This window comes from Martes martes (genome assembly GCF_963455335.1).
Source record: "Martes martes genome assembly, chromosome: 1".
Classification (NCBI taxonomy): domain Eukaryota; kingdom Metazoa; phylum Chordata; class Mammalia; order Carnivora; family Mustelidae; genus Martes; species Martes martes.
The window spans coordinates 139,744,135-139,762,866 of NC_137888.1; the positions used below are offsets into that span (position 1 = coordinate 139,744,135).

Below are 18,732 nucleotides of genomic sequence, written 5' to 3' on the forward strand. Positions count from 1 at the left end.
GGGCAGGAGGCGAGCGGGCGAGCGGGACCCGCGCTTCCCAGCTGAGCCGCCGCGAATAAAGAGGCGGAAAGGGAGCGAAGTTGGCGCTCAACGTGAGCCGGGAGCGGTGTCCCGGCTCCTCCCCTGCCCGTTTTAAAAGCACTTCTTGCATTGTTTTTCAGGTGAGAAATGGGAAAGAAAGAGGCGGCTTGCACGCTCGCCCGCTGCCTGCCTCTCTGGCTGTCGGCTTTTGCAGGGCTGCTGGGAGTTTTTAAGCTCTGTGAGAATCCTGGGAGTTGGTGATGTCAGACTCGTTGGGTCATTTGAAGGTTAGCAGCCCGGGAAGGGTTCACCGAAAGTTCACTCGCATATATTAGGCAATTCAATCTTTCATTCTGTGTGACAGAAGTAGTAGGAAGTGAGCTGTTCAGAGGCAGGAGGGTCTATTCTTTGCCAAAGGGGGGACCAGAATTCCCCCATGCGAGCTGTTTGAGGACTGGGATGCCGAGGACGCGAGCGAGCCGGGCAGGGTTTGTCTGGGCACCGTCGGGGTAGGATCCGGACCGCATTCGGAAGGCTTTTTGCAGGCATTTGCTTGGAAGGAGAACTTGGGATCTTTCTGGGAACCCCCGCCCCGGCTGGATTGGCCGAGCAAGCCTGGAAAATGGTAAATGATCATTTGGATCAATTACAGGCTTTTAGCTGGCTTGTCTGTCATAATTCATGATTCGGGGCTGGGAAAAAGACCAACAGCCTACGTGCCAAAAAAGGGGCAGAGTTTGATGGAGTTGGGTGGACTTTTCTATGCCATTTGCCTCCACACCTAGAGGATAAGCACTTTTGCAGACATTCGGTGCAGGGGAGATCATGTTTGACTGTATGGATGTTCTGTCAGTGAGTCCTGGGCAAATCCTGGATTTCTACACTGCGAGTCCGTCTTCCTGCATGCTCCAGGAGAAAGCTCTCAAAGCATGCTTCAGTGGATTGACCCAAACCGAATGGCAGCATCGGCACACTGCTCAATGTAGGTTTATTTTTTCCCTTCTTCTACCAAGAAAAAAAAAATGAATTGTCTCTCTTGCATGCAATGAAGACGTTGGAAACAAACTGCATTGGTAGCAAGACAAAGGATTTAATGATTTAATGCTGAAAGGGTGTGATATGCTGGCGTACATATTGATTCCCTCTGCTGAAAATTTCCTGTTAGATGTTTTCTTCCCAAACAACCCCTCCCGACCCCTGCTCCTCTCCTTACCAGCCTTAGAGTCTCTTGAAAACAGTTTTAAAAATATGCATGGAGGGGGGGAAAAAAAGTAGAGTGTGACCACAGGACTTTGAAACATTCTTCAAGTAAGGCAATTTGACACATTGTGCAGGTTTTACTAAAATGTATGCAGAGGGGAATTTAACTTTGCTGTTCTTTGGATTAGCTGCTAGTTGTATATATTCCCCCCTTGTGTGTTTCAACAGTCCAAAGTAATTAAAATATGACATTGTCCTTGCAAGGAATTTAGCCTAATTAGGGTGGCTGCTGCTCCTGAAGTTCATAAACCACCAGTTAAAGCTGCTGCTTCCAATGTTTTCCTTGCTAAGGAAAGGCAATATTTCTTAGCATTGACCCTGCTGCCACCTTTCCGAGTCACTTTGTTGCTCTAAGAAGTTGCTGTTTTGCTAGAAAACTACTGGCAATGAACACCCCTTGGGCTGAGCCATCCATTATTTCCATATCTTACAGTTCATCCCAGACCCTGGACATCAGTTAAAGGAGAGGAAATATAAGTGGAGTAGCCCGGTTTTTTAAAAAAATATTGACTATGTGGTTATCTGATGCTGACACAATGCCGAGGCACGCATCTGGTCAACAGTAGTGTGGCTGCAGGCTTGAGAAATGACCAGAAGTCCCAGAAAATCCCACCTTCGGGTGGCTGTGGTGGAAGCCTGCAGGATGCGTGGCTGCCCTGACAGTGATTTAGATAAATGGCTCAGCTATCTATCAAAATGTTTTTAGTACTTTATTTGACAATTCATTGGAGCATTAGCCTGAAAATGACATTTTAAATCTTTGTTTTCAAAGAGGTCAAAGTTTAACTGGAAGAAATTGAGTTTTCCCAATAACATGGTGGCTTATGTAAAGAGGGAGAAGAAAAGGGAGAGAGAGGGGACGGTGACTAGATTTAAATTGCTCTCTCTGAAACTTTGTCTTAGCGATAAAGACTTGCTTCTTGGGCCAGGAAATCAACAGGTTTGTAGCTGAAAAATCAATAACCATTTGATGCCAACAGTCTGGCTGTCTGACTTAATATTTCGTAGAGCCATAACCAGGGCAAAAAGAATATAGTTTTCAGAAGGCGTCTTCATCTTCAGCTGCTCCCCAAATGCCTTTTGTTTCCTAATGCCTGTTTTCTTTCTGGAGAATTCAAAGAAACCGAGTCTTACAAAATAATTTTACAACCCACTAACAGATCTTTTAGACCTGTCCTTGTTTGTAGCAGTTAAAAGAGTGTGAACAGTTTCATTTGGAATCTCAGGGAATGGGGGGGGGGGGGGTGTCTGCAGAACTTTTTCTTCTAAAAGAAAGTTCTATGAAACATATTTTTAACGAAGGGAAAAAAATGGCTCAGGACCCTTGGCGGAAAGCTATTAGACCTAATAGAGCCTTTACAAGTAGACATTCTCCCTTTTGTAATTAACCCTCCAAACATGCCTATTAAGTTGTAGGAGTAGGGGGAAAAGCTTTGTTTGTTCTTAACAAGTTAAACAAGGGATTTGCCTTATCTAGGGAGAGCGAGTGGTGAATGTGTCATTCGCCTAGGACCAGCCGATAAGCAAGAAGTGTTGATAACAGCAAAGCTCAGCTAATCAAAGAAACTTGCATTAGAAAAAGTAAATAAAGGCATTTGACAAAGGGATTTCAGAAATTCCAGTGTCTTATTTTTGTAAGCAGGGCAATTAGTGCTTATTGTGGTCAATTTCACAAGGGTTCTAAATCCCACACCCCCAGCTCTAGGTTAAATGAATAAATTGTAAAAATTGCGTATGTCCCCGCAGGTTTGCTTATCCTCCATAAATCCCTTTATGACGGTCAGTTTAGTTGTTCAAGAGATTAAGTTTTTAAGCATAAATAAAGATTCTAACAAATGTCTGCCACATGGTGTTTGGTTCAGGGTGGCATGGGTAGTTAGGACTTTCGAAATAAAAGCATATGAGGGCTTCACTTGGATAAGTAAGAACATAAAAACCACAACCTTTTCCATTTTACTTAATGACTGTTTTGACGAGAAGCAGATCTGTTTGTGCCCTTAACACAGAGGAAACAGTGGGCAAGGGGGAAAAATAGTTGTAAATTCTGACTAAAAGTATTTTCTGCTTGGAGATTCTATTTTTTACAGGGTGTGTATGTGTGTGTTTGTGTGTGTGTAGTAATTAGAGAAAACCCTTTGATTGGAAGACACACCAGAAGCCGTCTTTGAAAGGTGTTAGAATATACTTTTCATTTTCTTTTTTTAATTTTAATGACAGAAAAATGACACGCAAACCAGCTATGAGTTGGAGTAGGGCCTGCAAATTGCTTGTTATAAAAATTCGAAGTCAGGATTAGCAGGCTATAAGGGAATGTGGTATAAATAATACGATTTAAGACTGCCCCTGTAAGGTATCATAGTCACAAAGTTTCTATTCATATGCCTCCTGGATTATCTTGGTTTTAGGGCTGCTCCAGATGTTTTCAGCATTAATTGCTCAGTGGGCATAGGGTAAATCCTAATATTTGTGGTCTAAATATAGTTGCTTTCAGTGAAATCATGAGTGTGACAACTTCTTGGCCCGCTTCCCTGTTGTCTCCATGCTCAGCCCATCAAAAGAAAAAAGGAAAAAAAAATTTTCTTTTTGAAATAGTATTTTGCCCATTAATGAGAAATAATCTGTTTTAAAAACAAACAGTGATGTGTGATTAAGGAAGAAAAGTCCCCTACTCAAAACCCTGGGACCTGAATTTTAAGTATTACACAGTATCCAAATCCTCTCCTAGTGAGATATAAATTGGGGTCAAAGTGGCAAAATCAAAGATACTCTCTGAAAGAGAGACTAAATAAAGACTGACAGCCACCGTATGAATTGAATGGGGTTTTGAATAAATATTTCGATGAAAAGGCTCAATTGTTTTTCTAAAGTAGGACATAATTTTCTGCTTCTCGGCCACATGACAGTGGTAACTAATACCATCTGAAAGAAGAAAGAAAAGGGACTTTTGCTTACATCTCTGAGTGCAGGATAGAGTGCAGGGTAGGGTTATTTGAAAAAAAGCTGAAGATTCACAAAGTTATCCTTCCCTGTAGGAAAAAAAAACAACTAAAATTTTGTCAGCATGCTGATAACATGGTACTTTGGGTAGGGAATTGCTGATGTGTAACCTAGAGGGAAAAAAAAAACCACATGAGTTTAAATTTTATCACCATACAATGTAGATTCCAAAAAATAAAACGGGAGAGGTACAACTCTGTCCGCTTAAACATAAGCTGTGGAATTGATCTGTAAATTCTAGTTAGAATTTGACTCGCCAGCCCAAATGCAAAGGCTTTGCTCTAAAATAGGCCTTAAGAAAAAAAATTATTTATTTATTTGCCTTATTAGATAAATGACCAGAATGGCCATTTCTGATAGGTTAACTGACCTGAATCCGAAGTTTTCTTCTCATTTCTGGAAGCCTGGCTCTGACCATATATAACCAGTCAGTATTGTCATGAACTTTTCTTTAAAACATAAAAGTAAAAGAAAGTTCTTCTGTCTCTCAGATGCTTGTAATTTGCCTTCAGCATGTTAAGCCCCTGAGATGTAATGAAAATCTTGAAATGAAAATGAATGAAAAGGGAAGAAAATCTTAACCGTTTTCTCCTTTGTACATTCTACAAGCATCAATAAACTATCTCAGAAAGGAAAACATGAGAAATGATAGAGAATATAAATTCTGCTCTCACGGAATTTATAATCTTTAAAATTAGATTTTTTTCTTTTTTTCTTTATAAAAGGCCAGGAATTTTTAAATGAGAGAGTTACTTTCTCTAGGAGGAAAATGGAGATGTGAAACCAAGACTCAAAATACACAACTCTCTTTAAGTCACACCGGTCTTATTAAACAATAAATGCTGTATCCATTTTAGAACATCTTAAAAAGAATCGTCTATAGAGTTTGAGTTACATGTAAGTGCCAATAAATTTCTCTTTAAGTGACATTTTTATACTTAAAATGTTCCACTATAGATTCAGTTAACTATCAGTTAAATACATTCTTTCGGAAATAGGAGCTTTTGATGAAGTTTAATCAGAAAAATCTTGGCTAAAAACGTTTCCAAAAGATACTAATGTTAGAATCTTGCCTTTCAGATTATAGGGTAGTTAGGGCAATCGTACATCTCTGATTTTCTAGAATAACCCACTTTCAGATATACTGCCACAATTCCCACATAAATCATGGAAATATGCCAGATATTTCAATATTACGACATTTCTGAGGCTGCCCCTTGAACCCAGGAGTGGCACAGAAAGTCTTTGTTTGGATTCTCTGGTCAATATAGCTGGAGTGCTCCCAGCTTCATTTTTCCGTTATGACTGAAGATGCCTTGTGCTTCTGGGTCATTCTTCTGAACATGAATTCCTTTTGTGGCAAACCGTAGTTCTGTAAATAGAAAGTACCCCTGCAGAATGGATTAAGTATTATGACTGGTTTTGATTCCAGCACATGTGAGCATTGGGAGTGGGGGAGGGGTAGACTTATTAAACTGAATCACTCTGACCAAATCTGTATCAGTTCTTGGCCTGCTTCTTCTTAGAAAGTTGAAATGGGTGGTGATGGAGAATGGAGAGTGGCTGCTAAGTCAGGTTCCAGATTTATCAGTATCCTGTCTGTAAGTGGCTTGGCCTAAGTACGTCTTGTTAAATAGGAGATGAGATAACCTTCCCCATCCAGTAAGATCTAATAACACAACCTCATCAGTCAATATGTTGTCCTGAAGTCTCCTCTTTTCCTTTCTGGCTTCCTTACTTCATCGCTAAGAGGTATGATTCCTGCGTCATGCCACACCTCTAAACCCCTTTAAATGAATAAAAAATAAAGTTGCTGAAGTTCTCCCCCCCTAGGAAGTAGTAAGGGTGAGTCTACAGGTATTATATTATTTGTCTTGAGCTTTCCGAGCTTCTTAGATGAAAATTCAAGCAGGCAGTGGAACTGCTGACTTGCTTTCTCTCTGGACTTGCAGGGTGGGGAGCTGAAAGGGGGGCCATTCAGTAAGATAAGACTCTTGGTCCCCTGCACGATAAGGCGAGGATAACAGGAACTGACGTCAGCCAGGCGACCCAGCCTGGCCAAGCATTTCCTCTCATCAGGGCACATGGATTCCAGGAGTCTCCAGGCCTCCCCCACTGCTGATGAACTGAGCCAGCTGGGAGTGGGGGGCACGAAGAAAGCCTGGGCGGAAGGGACTGATTGTACGAAAAGCCGATTCTGAGACTATAATGGCAATTTTACATTGTTCTAGAAGAGCTATTTGTTCCCCAGCTGTCCACAGCGTCTTGAGCGGGTCTATCCAGCAGTCACCAAATCCCATCACCCATGAGCCCCGCCAGCTCTCCGCTTCTACCAAAATGGGAGGGAATTCACATTGTCAGAGTTAATCCCTGGTACTCCTATTTACTTTTCTAAGTACCAAGTTTCCACCCCCATCCGCATCGTGTGACAGCCCTGCTAAAACCATTTCATTTGCCACCAGCCCTGACAGCGCCCCGCAGTTTATGCTCTCCTCTTTCCCGTCTTCCTAGTTCTGTTAAACGCAGATTATTTTTGCCTTCGCAAGTAACTGCTGTCTGAGGTCTGGAGAAGAAACTCAAATGAAAGCCTGTATTATTTTTTTCCAGTTCATAAGTTCTCCTGAGTCTACTCTTTTCTTAAAGATTGCTCTGTCGTTGTTGTTGTTTGCAAGTTTAAGTACCAAGTAAGGGGTGATTCTCCTAATTTGACTCAGAGAAAAATGTTTCTTTTTGTTATTATTGATCAATTAATGTTCCCCACAGATTGCATTTTACCAGGTCAGGAAAAACCAACTAGCTGATTCCAAAATAATCGGGTAGCAGTAATGCAGACGAGACCCAGTAACACGAGAGCATCCGTTAACTGGGAGAAGAACATTTGGATCACATTTATCTCAATTTTTCTCTAATTTCCAGAGCAAATGAAGACCTCATCTACTAAATGCCTCTTCTCAAAAATGTTAAAGCTTTTGGGGCTACAGTACCTATGTCTTGTTATCAAAGTCCGTGATTATAAAAAGGCTGATGATCTGAAGGTTGTTTCAGCTTCAAAAGATTTTTTAGGGTCTGGTCTATTGGAAAGCTTGGGGGTATAATTAACTAAAATGGAAATGGAGGCAAGCGAAATTTAGTTCCTGATGTTTTAATTTAGCTCAGTACTGCCATGTGTTATTGAAGAGAATTCTTAAAGGCAAACATAATTATTTCATTATGGTCCTCAGAATGCTTTCATTGGCTTTAATGACAAGAAGCTGTATAAAAAGGCATACATTTTAATTAGCCCTTCTTATATTTACATCAGATAAATAACAAATAATTGATGAAAAACAAGTCTTTGGAATGGATGATTTCACATAGTGCGCTGGTTACAGTTTAATGATGAAACATTTCTGTTGCTTTGCATTTTAATTATCCAGACATTACAGTAGTGGTGCCATGGAGCTAAAATACCGTTGTTGGCATTTTATTACAAAAAAAAAAAAAATCACAATTAATGCCTATGAATCAGAAGCCGAAAAAGGTAGCTAGAAGCGCATCTCAGAGGAAGGAAATTGCCAGTCCCATTAATTTTACTACGTTTGTTAGCGCTCGTTTTGATCACTTTTTATCTTTTATGCCTTATCTTTTTGGATTAAGACTGTCAGGGGTTTCACATGCGTTTTTATGGCCACATCTTCTCCTAAATACCTTTCTTTCTCTCTCGCTGCCTGTGTGGGAGACTTGCCTGAAAGTCCCTTGCCAAGTGTGTGCTGGAAATTCAGAGAGACTTTTTCCACGGTGCAGGCTACCTTACCTTTGATTTTATATGAAAACCCATTTCACATGATTCATCCGTTTTGGTGTACAGAACACTAATTGTTATTATTGATTTTAAATTCCGTGACCATTACAAGTAACCCAGATGACTGGCAGATAAAGGGTAATAATCCATGGAGTTCTGGAACTGTTTCATGTTTGTCTGGAGTACTTTATGTGATCAATATTAACTGCCCCATTGAAACTAACTGCTGTATCAAATAACAGTCAATCAAATGAATGTGCTTAGAGATTATTTATTGAAAGCTTTAATTGTTCACTGGGGCCCTGCTTATCAGAGGGAACAATAGGAATTAGAGATAGGATGAACAGGTTTGGATTTGCAGAGAAAGTTGGAGGATGCAGGTGAACAGGGCATCTCTCTGCTACTTGGGCGAGAGTTTCCAGAAACCCATGTTGGGCTTCTAGAGCAGAGAAGTTGCATGTACTCTTGTTACAAAGTTTATCCTATCACCTGTCCCTCTAGAGCTCTCTGGAGAAGAAGGTATAATGATTTTCTTGCGGAGAGGCTGTGAAAAGTTGTCACTCTCTGGGAGTTTTAACGCTTCCCTTCTGTGTGCCCACTTGCATCAACCACCCTCCCATGCATCTCTCCACCTGTATTCACACTGTCTGCTGGTCTGAGGTCATGGGAGGAGCCTAACTTGATACAGGATTGATTTCTACAGCCGGGAAATGGGAACAATAATGTCTACGTTGCAGAATTTGCAGAAAGATCAGAGATCCTGTAAATAAGGATTCTATTCCCACCCAGAAAATGTACAGAAGCCACTGAGGAGACAGACCTCCTTCTGCTCAGATTCCAGCGTGACACCTGTGGTTCATGTGTCTTTGTTCATAGTGAACATACTGTTTCAGTTGGTATTTCTTGTCCTCAGTGAGATGGTTCCCCTGTCTGTGGCTCATAACCTAGGTCCCAGTACTTCCCTTTTGTCACAGTTTGGGTAGCATTGACCTTGAGTCAGTGACATGCATTTACCAGACCCCCAGATTTAGTACAAATGGTTGATTTTTCACAGGTGAGCATTGTCACAATACAGCTTCACCCACAGATGTGTCAGGGGTGCAATCCATTGTATTGCTCACTGATGGATTAGCTCTTGCATTGTCTCTCCACAAATACCTGTTGGGTGTCTGCCGTGTTCCAGGTGCTCTGGTATGTTCTGTTCTGTGGGCAACACCAAGATGATTCCTACTTTGTAACCCTGCTCTCTCTGGACTCTTAAGGTATGGGAGAAATTGTATACACAAGTCACCGTGACATACCCCCTTATAACACAAATGCAAGTATCTCCCCGGGACTTTTCACATGACTTTGATTATGGAAAGGACTAAAAGCCACTGGAACCACAGCTGGTGCAGCAGGAGAGGGATCAGGTGCAGGCCGAGGCTTTCTCATGTGGAGGCTTCATTGGTAATTTCTAAAGGTGGTATACGTGGTTGCGTTTTAAACTTCTCTTGAGCAGTGGAGTAAGTGCATACCATCTAAATTTGCTTTGTGAAGACTCTCACGGAACTTCCAAAGCATCTATTAAATAATGTTCTTTTGGGGTGTGCCTCAGAGTAGCTTTAAAAAAAAAAACTCTCCTTCCTTTATGATTGTTTCTATGACTTCTTGCTATGGAACAAGCCACCCCCAGACTTCGTGGCCTAACAATTTATGATCTCATTAGCCTGTGGATGGACTGGGCTCAGCTGGGCAGGTCTTCCGCTCCACGGGATGTCGGCTGAGGCGGCGCGGGCTGCCAGTCCCGGAAGGCTCACTCCCATGGCTGGCAGTCGACGTCGGTCGTTGGCAGAGAGCTCAGCGAGGGCCGTCAACTGGAGGAGCTGCATGTGGCCCGTGCTTCTCCCGGCATGGCAGCAGCATCCTGGAAGGGAAGGAGGAAGCGGAAGCAGAAGCGTCCGGTCCTCTGAAGGGCTGGATGCAGAGCGGACGTGGAGTCACGGGCACTGTCCTGTCGGTGAAGCAGCCCCGGGGCCAGCCCAGATCCAAAAAAAATTAAAAAATCCACCTCTCGATGCAGATTGGCAAAGCAAGGGCAGCCATCCCTAGCGCCCGCCCCCCCCCGCCAAGTCATCACGTGTGCACCTGCTCGGAGGAGGAAATGACTGTCTCCTGACAGCAGAGACTGAACGGAAGGACTGAGGTGGGCTGTGAGTTGGTTGTTGTTTGGCGGCTGACCTATTTTACAAAATTCTACTCTGGTGACTGTGGGTCCGTTGTCCTCTGTTCATCCTCACAGACAATCCGGGGTGGAAGGTGCGAGTCTCCCCATTTTACGGGGTGGGGGGCAGTTGTGACTCAGACGAGGCGGGGGGAGTGTGTCTGAAGTCACGCGGACGGCGAGGCGCAGAGCTGGGGCTGACATCCCGGGGAGGCTGAGACGCCATCCTCCGCGTGGAGTTCCTCACTTCCAGTTTAAGTCTGTCCTCTCCGTCGCCCGCAGGAAGAATTCCTGGAAAATTCCTTAACGCCCTGATGATGCCTGGAAAGGACCACGGCGTGTGTTGGTTTGGGGGAAATGTGGAAAAGAGCGAAGTAAGGAGCCGTCACTCACATCGGTCCCTCTGACGACATTATTTCTCGAATACAAGACGCAGCTTTTGAAAGGGTGGAAGAAACCCTGAGGCCGTTTTATCCTCTTTTGTGCTTGTTTTCCATCCTGTTGGTGGCTGAAGTCTGCATGGGCCTCATCCTTCCAGGCTCGCAGGAGTCGGGGTCAGGATGAGTCTTGTATTAACAGAGGAATCACAGGAAGGTGAGGGGAATGAGGTTTCTCGGGTTATTCCGGCTCACTGGTGACCCTCAGGTGGAGATGGCTGCCACGATTCCTCTAGTGGGAACCTCCTCGTGAAGCATCACTATTGCACCTTCTGAAACTTTAAAAAGAGGGGTGTGGGGAGGGCTTCCTAAGAGACGATGAAGTTATGTTGCCCCTTGGGGATCTGCCACCTGTTTGTTTGTTTGTTTTTTTTTAAGATTTTATTTATTTATTTATTTGACAGAGAGATCATAGGTAGGCAGAGAGGCAGGCAGAGAGAGAGGAGGAAGCAGGCTCCCCGCTGAGCAGAGAGCCCGACGCGGGGCTGGATCCCAGGACCCCGGGATCACGACCTGAGCCGAAGGCAGAGGCTTTAACCCACTGAGCCACCCAGACACCCCTGCCACCTGTTTTAAGTATCCCTTTTTTCTTTAGAGGGTCCAAACCTAACAAAACTATTACTGCTTCATGAAATTTGCATAAATAATCATGATTATTGGTCTTGCCCATAATGCTCTTATTTCAGTGATTTCCAATAGATTTGAAAGGCAGTGTCATGCTCTGTGTTTTGGATTTTTATATGCCATGTTCTACCTGGGGTTTTGTTTGTTCACCTGTTTGAAATGGTTGCTGAATTATCTATGTTGGGGAAATACAGACAGATGGGTGCAATGAAGTGACTTACCAGAGGTCATATAGTAGGTTCTGAAGGGAAGCCGGTCAAAATCTTTGAGATGCTGCCATGTATTACAGGGGTACAGCATGGTCCTGTGCCCCTGGGCCACTGTGTGATACAGGGCAGGTGGCTATTCTTCATGCACTGCCTCTGCTGGGGGAGCTAGACCTCCAGGTTCCCTCCGTTGTTCCCATCTGTAAAATGGGTCCCTGACGCTTACCTTGCAAGCTTGCCATAGACTTAAATAAGAGTGTATTTAAAGACCCTGATATGTATAGTACTCAGTAAATGGACCTTTACCCCCACATTTTATTCTGAAAATATTTTTAAAATATTTTTAGAAAAGCCAAAAAGTTTTATAGCTAATACCTGGATACTCACCATCAATATGTACCATTAAAGTTACCAGGTTTGTTTTCTGTGTTTCTACCCACTTCTCCTGCTGGTGTATGTGTTTCTGTTTTGTATTATTGACTGGGTTCCCTTTCGAACCTGGGGAGTTTTTGAGGTCCAATATTGTGTCCTTCTGTTTTCCAGTCCTAGGATAGTACTGAGTGCTTGGTCGGTACTGAATTAACTGTGATTAAGTCAGTGGATATGTTCAAGCACAGCACTGCTTGGTGGACTAGTTACCAGTGCTGTCCAATAGAACATTCTCCAGTGATGGAAATGATCTATAATGCTGTGCTGTCCATTATGTAGCTGCTTGCCCTGCGTGGCACTGGAAATGTGGCTAATATGTCTGAGGAACTGAATTTTTTATTTCATTTTAATCTATTAAGGTTTCAGTAGCTGCACGTGGCTGGTGGTGACTGTACTGAACAATGCAGCTTCCCCATACTCCAGCTACTAATATTTTTTTCAATATTTGTTCCTTCTCTTGAGTTCCCTTTCCCTTTCGCCATTCTTCTTTCCTATTGCTATTAAGGAGCTCTAATTATCTCTTTATGTAGATGGTGAATAGACTGTTGGAGGATGTAAACAGAGCAAGTAGGGTGGTGATTTCAGTCATTGTTTAACTTGTTTTCCTTCTGGGTGGAACTAGTTTTCCTGGGGCCTGACAAATGCGTAGCAGCACTTGACTAACATTTTACAGAACTAAACCAAGATTTTCCCAGCATCCCAGTGGGCTGGACTCCAGTTCTCTTTCTTGTAGCAATCATATCCCGTGGCATCAAATTCTATTCCTGTGCTCCCTGCCCTCTTGGCTTTCAAATGGACACACAGTATATCTTCCGACATTTTCAAGCTACGTTCAACTCATTTGAAATATCTTCAGCTTCAGGGAGGCAGAGAGGAATAGGCCACACTGTAGGGAAGGCTCACTGTGTGTTCTAGAAAATGCTGTGCTGTCTCTCCCAGAGGCCCCTTCTTCTGCTCACATATGTGTGCTCTGCTTTGTAATCCAGTGCCCGGGCACAGTAGGTGCTCAAGAAACACGATGTGGATAGTTCAGTAATAACGAACTTAAAATTCAGAACGTCTCAAGTGGTCTCTGATTTATTTGTATGTTTTTGGGTCCCTCTGAACACCTGAAGGAAACATGGAAGGAGCTGTCAAAACTCGGGAAGTTCAGGTTGGCGGTTATGGCAAGCCCTTATCAATGGGTTAGTCAGAACACTGGCCTGAATGGGTATGGGAGGTTTCCTTGGACTTCTGGTACTTGTTTTGATATCCTAGGAATGGATTTTCTGATGATCCTTCCTGTTACCCAGAACATGGTCATTCCTCCCCCTTTTTTTATTGTCCATCCCAAGAAATGATATAAAGAAGGTAAATAGAAATAAGACCAAATCAACAATCAAGAAAACCTTTTTTTTTTTTTAAATTTATTTGACAGACAGAGATCACAAGTAGGCAGAGAGGCAGGCAGAGAGAGAGGGAGAAGCAGGCTCCCCGCTGAGCAGAGAGCCCGATGTGGGGCTCGATCCCAGGACCCTGGGATCATGACCTGAGCCAAAGGCAGAGGCTTTAACCCACTGAGCCACCCAGGTGCCCCAAGAGAAACTTTTGAACAAGGTTTGTTCTCCCTGCCTGGGCCCCAAATGATTTCAAGTTGTGATTGATTTTCATAGAATGCAAAACCACTGTCATCATAATTAATATTTATTAAGTGCATATTATCTGCCAAGTGCACCAAATGAATTATGTCATTTGGAGAAGGCGGTGTTATTGCTCAGTTGTACAAAAGAGAGTTCCCAGGCACAGGCAGGTTCTGGTACCCAATTCAGGTCTCCTAGGTAGGAGTAAGCAGTTGGAAGTTCCCGTCCCAGCTTTGAATAATGTGGGTAGCCTTCCCTCTGCCAGCTATGCGAGGTAAACTCCTATTTGTTTTGTTGGGAGGGGGAAATAAGAAAGTTGGAAGCCTCAGAACCCACAGAATAATAAAAGGGTTTCCAAGTGAAAGCTGGAAACAATACATTTTTAACAAAATGGGCAGTTACTCTAATTGCTGTGCCCCTACTGTTCAATTCCTTTTTATGTCCTAATTCATTAAATTATGTGCACACACAGGCTTATTATTTACAGATGTATGCACTTTTAACTGGCTCATATGAACCAGATGTTTCACGAAAGGTAACGGAGAGCAAGTGATCTAAACCCTCCTTTAGTAGGTATCAAGTGAGTATTATAGCCCAGTACCTGCAGGTCTTTTGCTATTATTTTGAACTGCAATGTCCAGTGCGGGGAGAAGAATTCAATCTGTCCCCTGGAGGAACAAATAAAAATACAACGACCCTATAAGCAGACATCTGCATCTCAAAATAAAAGAGGGTGTGTGCAGGTGATAGGCAGGTGGTGTTCACATGTGGGCTCAGGTGGATATGAATGAGTTTTATAAGCAATTTGAGAAAAAAAAAGAGCCCATTGCATTTCAGTCAACTTTAAAAAAAAATTTAAGGGCCTTATTCTATGTTATTTTAATCATGACTCTCTTGGAATTTATAGCTGAGCAATTATCATACTCCTTTTCATGCAGAATTTCCTAATAATTTTTAGATGGAATTATTCCAGTTGCTCTTGGGCCTGACAAGAATGCATGCAAAGCGTACAGTACATGAGATGCCAAATTATCATCTATCGGATTCTAAAAGAGTTGAAGTGAGCCCTTTCTACAAGGTTCTTTATGGCTCCACCAAAATAATCTTTAATTAACAATTATGGAACTATTTCACTTATTGCTATTTAACAAACCAACTCAATACTTAGTAGCTTGAAACGCAATTTATCATTAACTTTCGAGTTTCTGTCTCACTTGGGCTCTTTCACGTGGGTGTAGTTGCAAGTGACCGGGGCTGGACTCACCTTTGGGTTTGACCTGGCTAGATGTTCAAGAAAGCTTGTCACGTGTCCAGTTCCCCAGTTGAGGTTGCTGGAACAGCCAGAGACTGCCATAGCATCTTTCTCTCCTCATGGCCTCCTCTTAGGACACAGGCTTCCTTATGGCATGGTGGTCACAGGGCCCTGTACGTGGCTTCCCCTAGAATAACCATTCCCAGAAACCCAGATGGAAGCTGCGAGGCTTCTTAGGACCTAGCCTCATGTGTCACACAGCATTACTCTTGCCACATTCTATTGATCAGCTGGAAATCACAGAAGCAGCTCAGGTTCAAGAGGAAGGATCTTACACATTGGTGTGGATTCCTGAAGGTGTAGTTCGTTACCAGACCATCTGTGGAGACCACTTACCATGCAAATAGCCATAAAAATAAATGTATACCTCTTTGTCAAGGCAAGGTAACACGGCCTAATTAAAAAAAGCATGACCAGTTCACATTGCAATGAACTGGGTGGTGTGGGTCAGTGGACAATCCTTTCAATACCTCCTCAGAATATTGGGGAGCGATAATAGTCACCCCTCAGAGTCCACAGTGAGATTTATTGTTTACGAATTGTCCGCTGTCTAAACAACAAAAAAAATCAGAGCAAAAAGATGGCTGAAAAATAATGTCATTTTTGCACGCTGAAAGCTGGAAACCGTCACAACCGAAATATAAAATGGGACATGAAATATTAAGTGGCATATTAGGTTTATTGCATATGTGACCATGAGAGTGCATTTTATTTTGTCTTATGGAGCTCTAAAAAAATCCATGTAATGGATTAAAGGTATTAAAACTCCCATATTCTGCCTGGCTCTGGGCCAGGGAACAAGGCACGATAAATAATCCCAATAGACAGAATATGTAGGAAGGAATTTTAAAATGTATTTATGATAGACATATTGACCTCCCTAACTAATAAAAATGTGTCCGTGAGGTTAGTTTTGAAGGAAATGTGCAGACCTTACACATTTATAGTGCATATAAATACTATATGCACTATAGTGTCAGCATCCTTAAAATACTTCCCACATCTCTGTGACATATGGCTGTCATGGTCTATCTTTACCCTGGAAGCAAAGAAAAGCATGGATTTTATAGGAACATGTCCAGTTACTATAAGAAGGGATAGTTTTAATTTCCTTTATCTTAAAGCAGGGGTCAGGAAACTAAGCCATAGTTTCCATACTGGCTTGTAGTATGTTTTTATAAATAATGTTTTATTGGAACGTGCCACGCCTGTTCATTTCTGTCTTGTCTAGCGCTGCTTTCTGCCTCCAGTGGCAGAGTTGAATCGCTGTGACAGAGACCATATGGCCCACAAGACTGGAAATATTTACTATGTGGCCCTTATCAGAAAAAGTTTGCTGACCTTGTCCTAAAACATGAACAAATTAATAAGATGCTTTAGAATAGAAATGGGTGCTTTAGTTTCTCATTGATAATAACCGTGTATGTGGATTCTGGAAGCCTGTTCTAGATCAAGCCATTTCCTGTGTGACCTTCACCAAGTCTTATAGCTTCTCTGTGTAGCTTCACACTTTAATGGAGATTAAAAAACTGATAATGATTGGACATGTGGGTGGCCCAGTTGGTTAAGTGCTGCCTTCAGCTCAGGTCACGATTCCGGGGTCCTGGGATCGAGTGCTGCATCGGGCTCATTGCTCGGCAGGGAGCCTGCTTCTCCCTCTGCCTGCCGCTCCCCCTGCTTGTTCTCTCTCTACCATATAAATCAAATCTTTAAAAAAATTATAAAAATTTTAAAAACTGATAATGATAATAATCCCTGCTCTTCTTCACACTCTTGTCATAAGCGAGCAAATGGGGTGATGTGAGAGCAAACACGTGTTGAGTCTTCTTGCGCCAGGTAATAAGTGCTGTTGGTAGATCCCACTGACCTGGCCACAGTGTCTCATTTATATGATATCGCATATGAGAATTTCTATGCAGATTTTTTTCTTTCACTCACAGAGGTTTTCAACTACCATGAATTGAGCCCCTCCTGTGTACCAGTCATTCTTTTAAGCACTGAGTTGTGCCTCAGGAGGTGTTCAGAGAAGCTGTTTCTGAGGGTGCTGTGCACATGGAATGAGGACGGGCCAGGAAAGCCCATGAAGAGAGGACTGTAGTAGCACTTTGGCTTAATGCCTGACTGGCTGAGAAGGAAGGGACAGTTTAGAGAGATCATAAGGAGGCAAAGCTGACACATACTGCTTTACTTGTGTTGGCTTGTAAAGAATCTCTTCTGTAAGCATGACCGCTATTTGGGGAAGGAAAATGCAAGTGAGGGTCAGCAAATCAAGACATGAATCTAAAGTGTAGGAGAAAGATGGGAAGGGTGGGGTGCCGTCTGGCTCAGTCAGTGGAGCGTGCCACTCTTGATCTTGGGGTTGTGAGTTCAAGCCCCACATTGGGTGTAGAGATGACTTAAAAATAAAATCTTAAAAAAAAAAGATCGGAAGGTGAATGACATTGAGATTCAGCAGCATAAGTGTGATCCTCGATACCTTAATGATGGTAATTCGGCTTGTGTGACACTGCTATGGGACAAGCATTGTGCTCCTGCTTGTCACTGTGTCCTTTTACAGTGATTTATCATTTAATGCTCACAATGTCCTAATGAGGGATACACTCTCATGCTATACAAGGAAAAATAGAAGCTCAGAGAAGTTAAGTGACTTGCTCACAGTCAAACAGTAAGTAGCAGAATTAGGATTTGAACACAGACCAGCGGGCTTCAGAATTCACACTTCCAGCCATATGCCTTGACTTATCTGTAAAGATGGGAAGTTCCCTGAAAGAAGGAATATCCAAAAAAGACCCAAGCTTGGGGACTCCTCCCAGCTGGAAGACTGGTGACCGTTTCTCTGAGTTAATTTTTCAAGTTTTCTTAGGCAATGTCTTTTTAAAGAACTATAATTAAAACACTTTGAAACTGTCATTCTTCTCGAGAAATACTGAAAAATCACTGTTATGAAAGAAAAACACAACCGTGATAGCATCTCCATAAACTTCATTCCATATGGAAACTTCAGAATTTTGTCAGTGTCCCCACGTGCATTGTGTTGACCCGATATGCTATGCTCTCATCTCCAGCACTAACAAAGTCTCCTTCTTAGTCAACTAGAAGGTGCAGGGAGGATGTTCACTATTGTCCTGCTCCTAGTGCCTCTCCCACCCACCCTGGTCCTCCTGGGAAGAGAGTAGTGCAACCCCTCATTTGGAGCTTTCCAGATCTGTAGACAGTGACCCAGGAGCATGGCACAGCTTTCAAATTCTGGATGTTGCTTTCATTCTTGCCAATTAAGCTTTGGTTAAAGGAGTGTATACATGGCACACTGGCAAGAGAGGGAAAACTAACTTAGGCATGGGGCTTCCAGAGCTGTCCCCCTGTCTCCCTCCCCTCACCCCAAAACCTGGCAGTTATGCAGGCCACATTTGGCCCGAGTTACTGCCCTGACAGTGTGTAGTCACACGCCCTTGGAGCACTGCCAAAGGCCTCTGGAACCTCTGTTTTAGCTGCTGCCATTCTGCCTGCTGGGGGTTGGTTTCTCGTCAGGGCAGGGAAGATATGGGAGGGGCTTGCGGGTGTGTGTGGGTGTGTCTGAGCCTTCTAATTCCTGTGTTTGCTCCTGGGGGACTTTCCTACTTTATTGCTCTGACTGGAAAGAAAAGAGGGCATTATTTCTGTATGCTTAGTTTCTTTCTTTTTTACTTTCCCAGTTTTATTTTTGGTCCTTATGCTGGGATAACTGTGTGTGTGTGTGTGTGTGTGTGTGTGTGTGTGTGTGTGTCCATCTTAGGTGTAGCCTATATATTCTCAGACTTGCTGGCAGGGACTATGCCATCCTCTTGCCCAAGAAGTTCCATGTGG

General features: G+C 42.9%; 1 protein-coding gene across 1 annotated transcript in view; it reads left to right on the forward strand.

Moving 5' to 3' along the window:
- Window positions 1-286: 286 nt before the first annotated feature.
- RARB (retinoic acid receptor beta) overlaps window positions 287-18,732 on the forward strand; it is a 164,253-nt gene continuing 145,807 nt past the window's right edge. Inside the window, exon 1 of the mRNA XM_080799359.1 lies at window positions 287-1,003. Within this exon, the coding sequence (XP_080655485.1) occupies window positions 847-1,003 (157 nt within the window). The 5' untranslated portion in view covers window positions 287-846. The remainder of the gene's footprint in view (window positions 1,004-18,732) is intronic.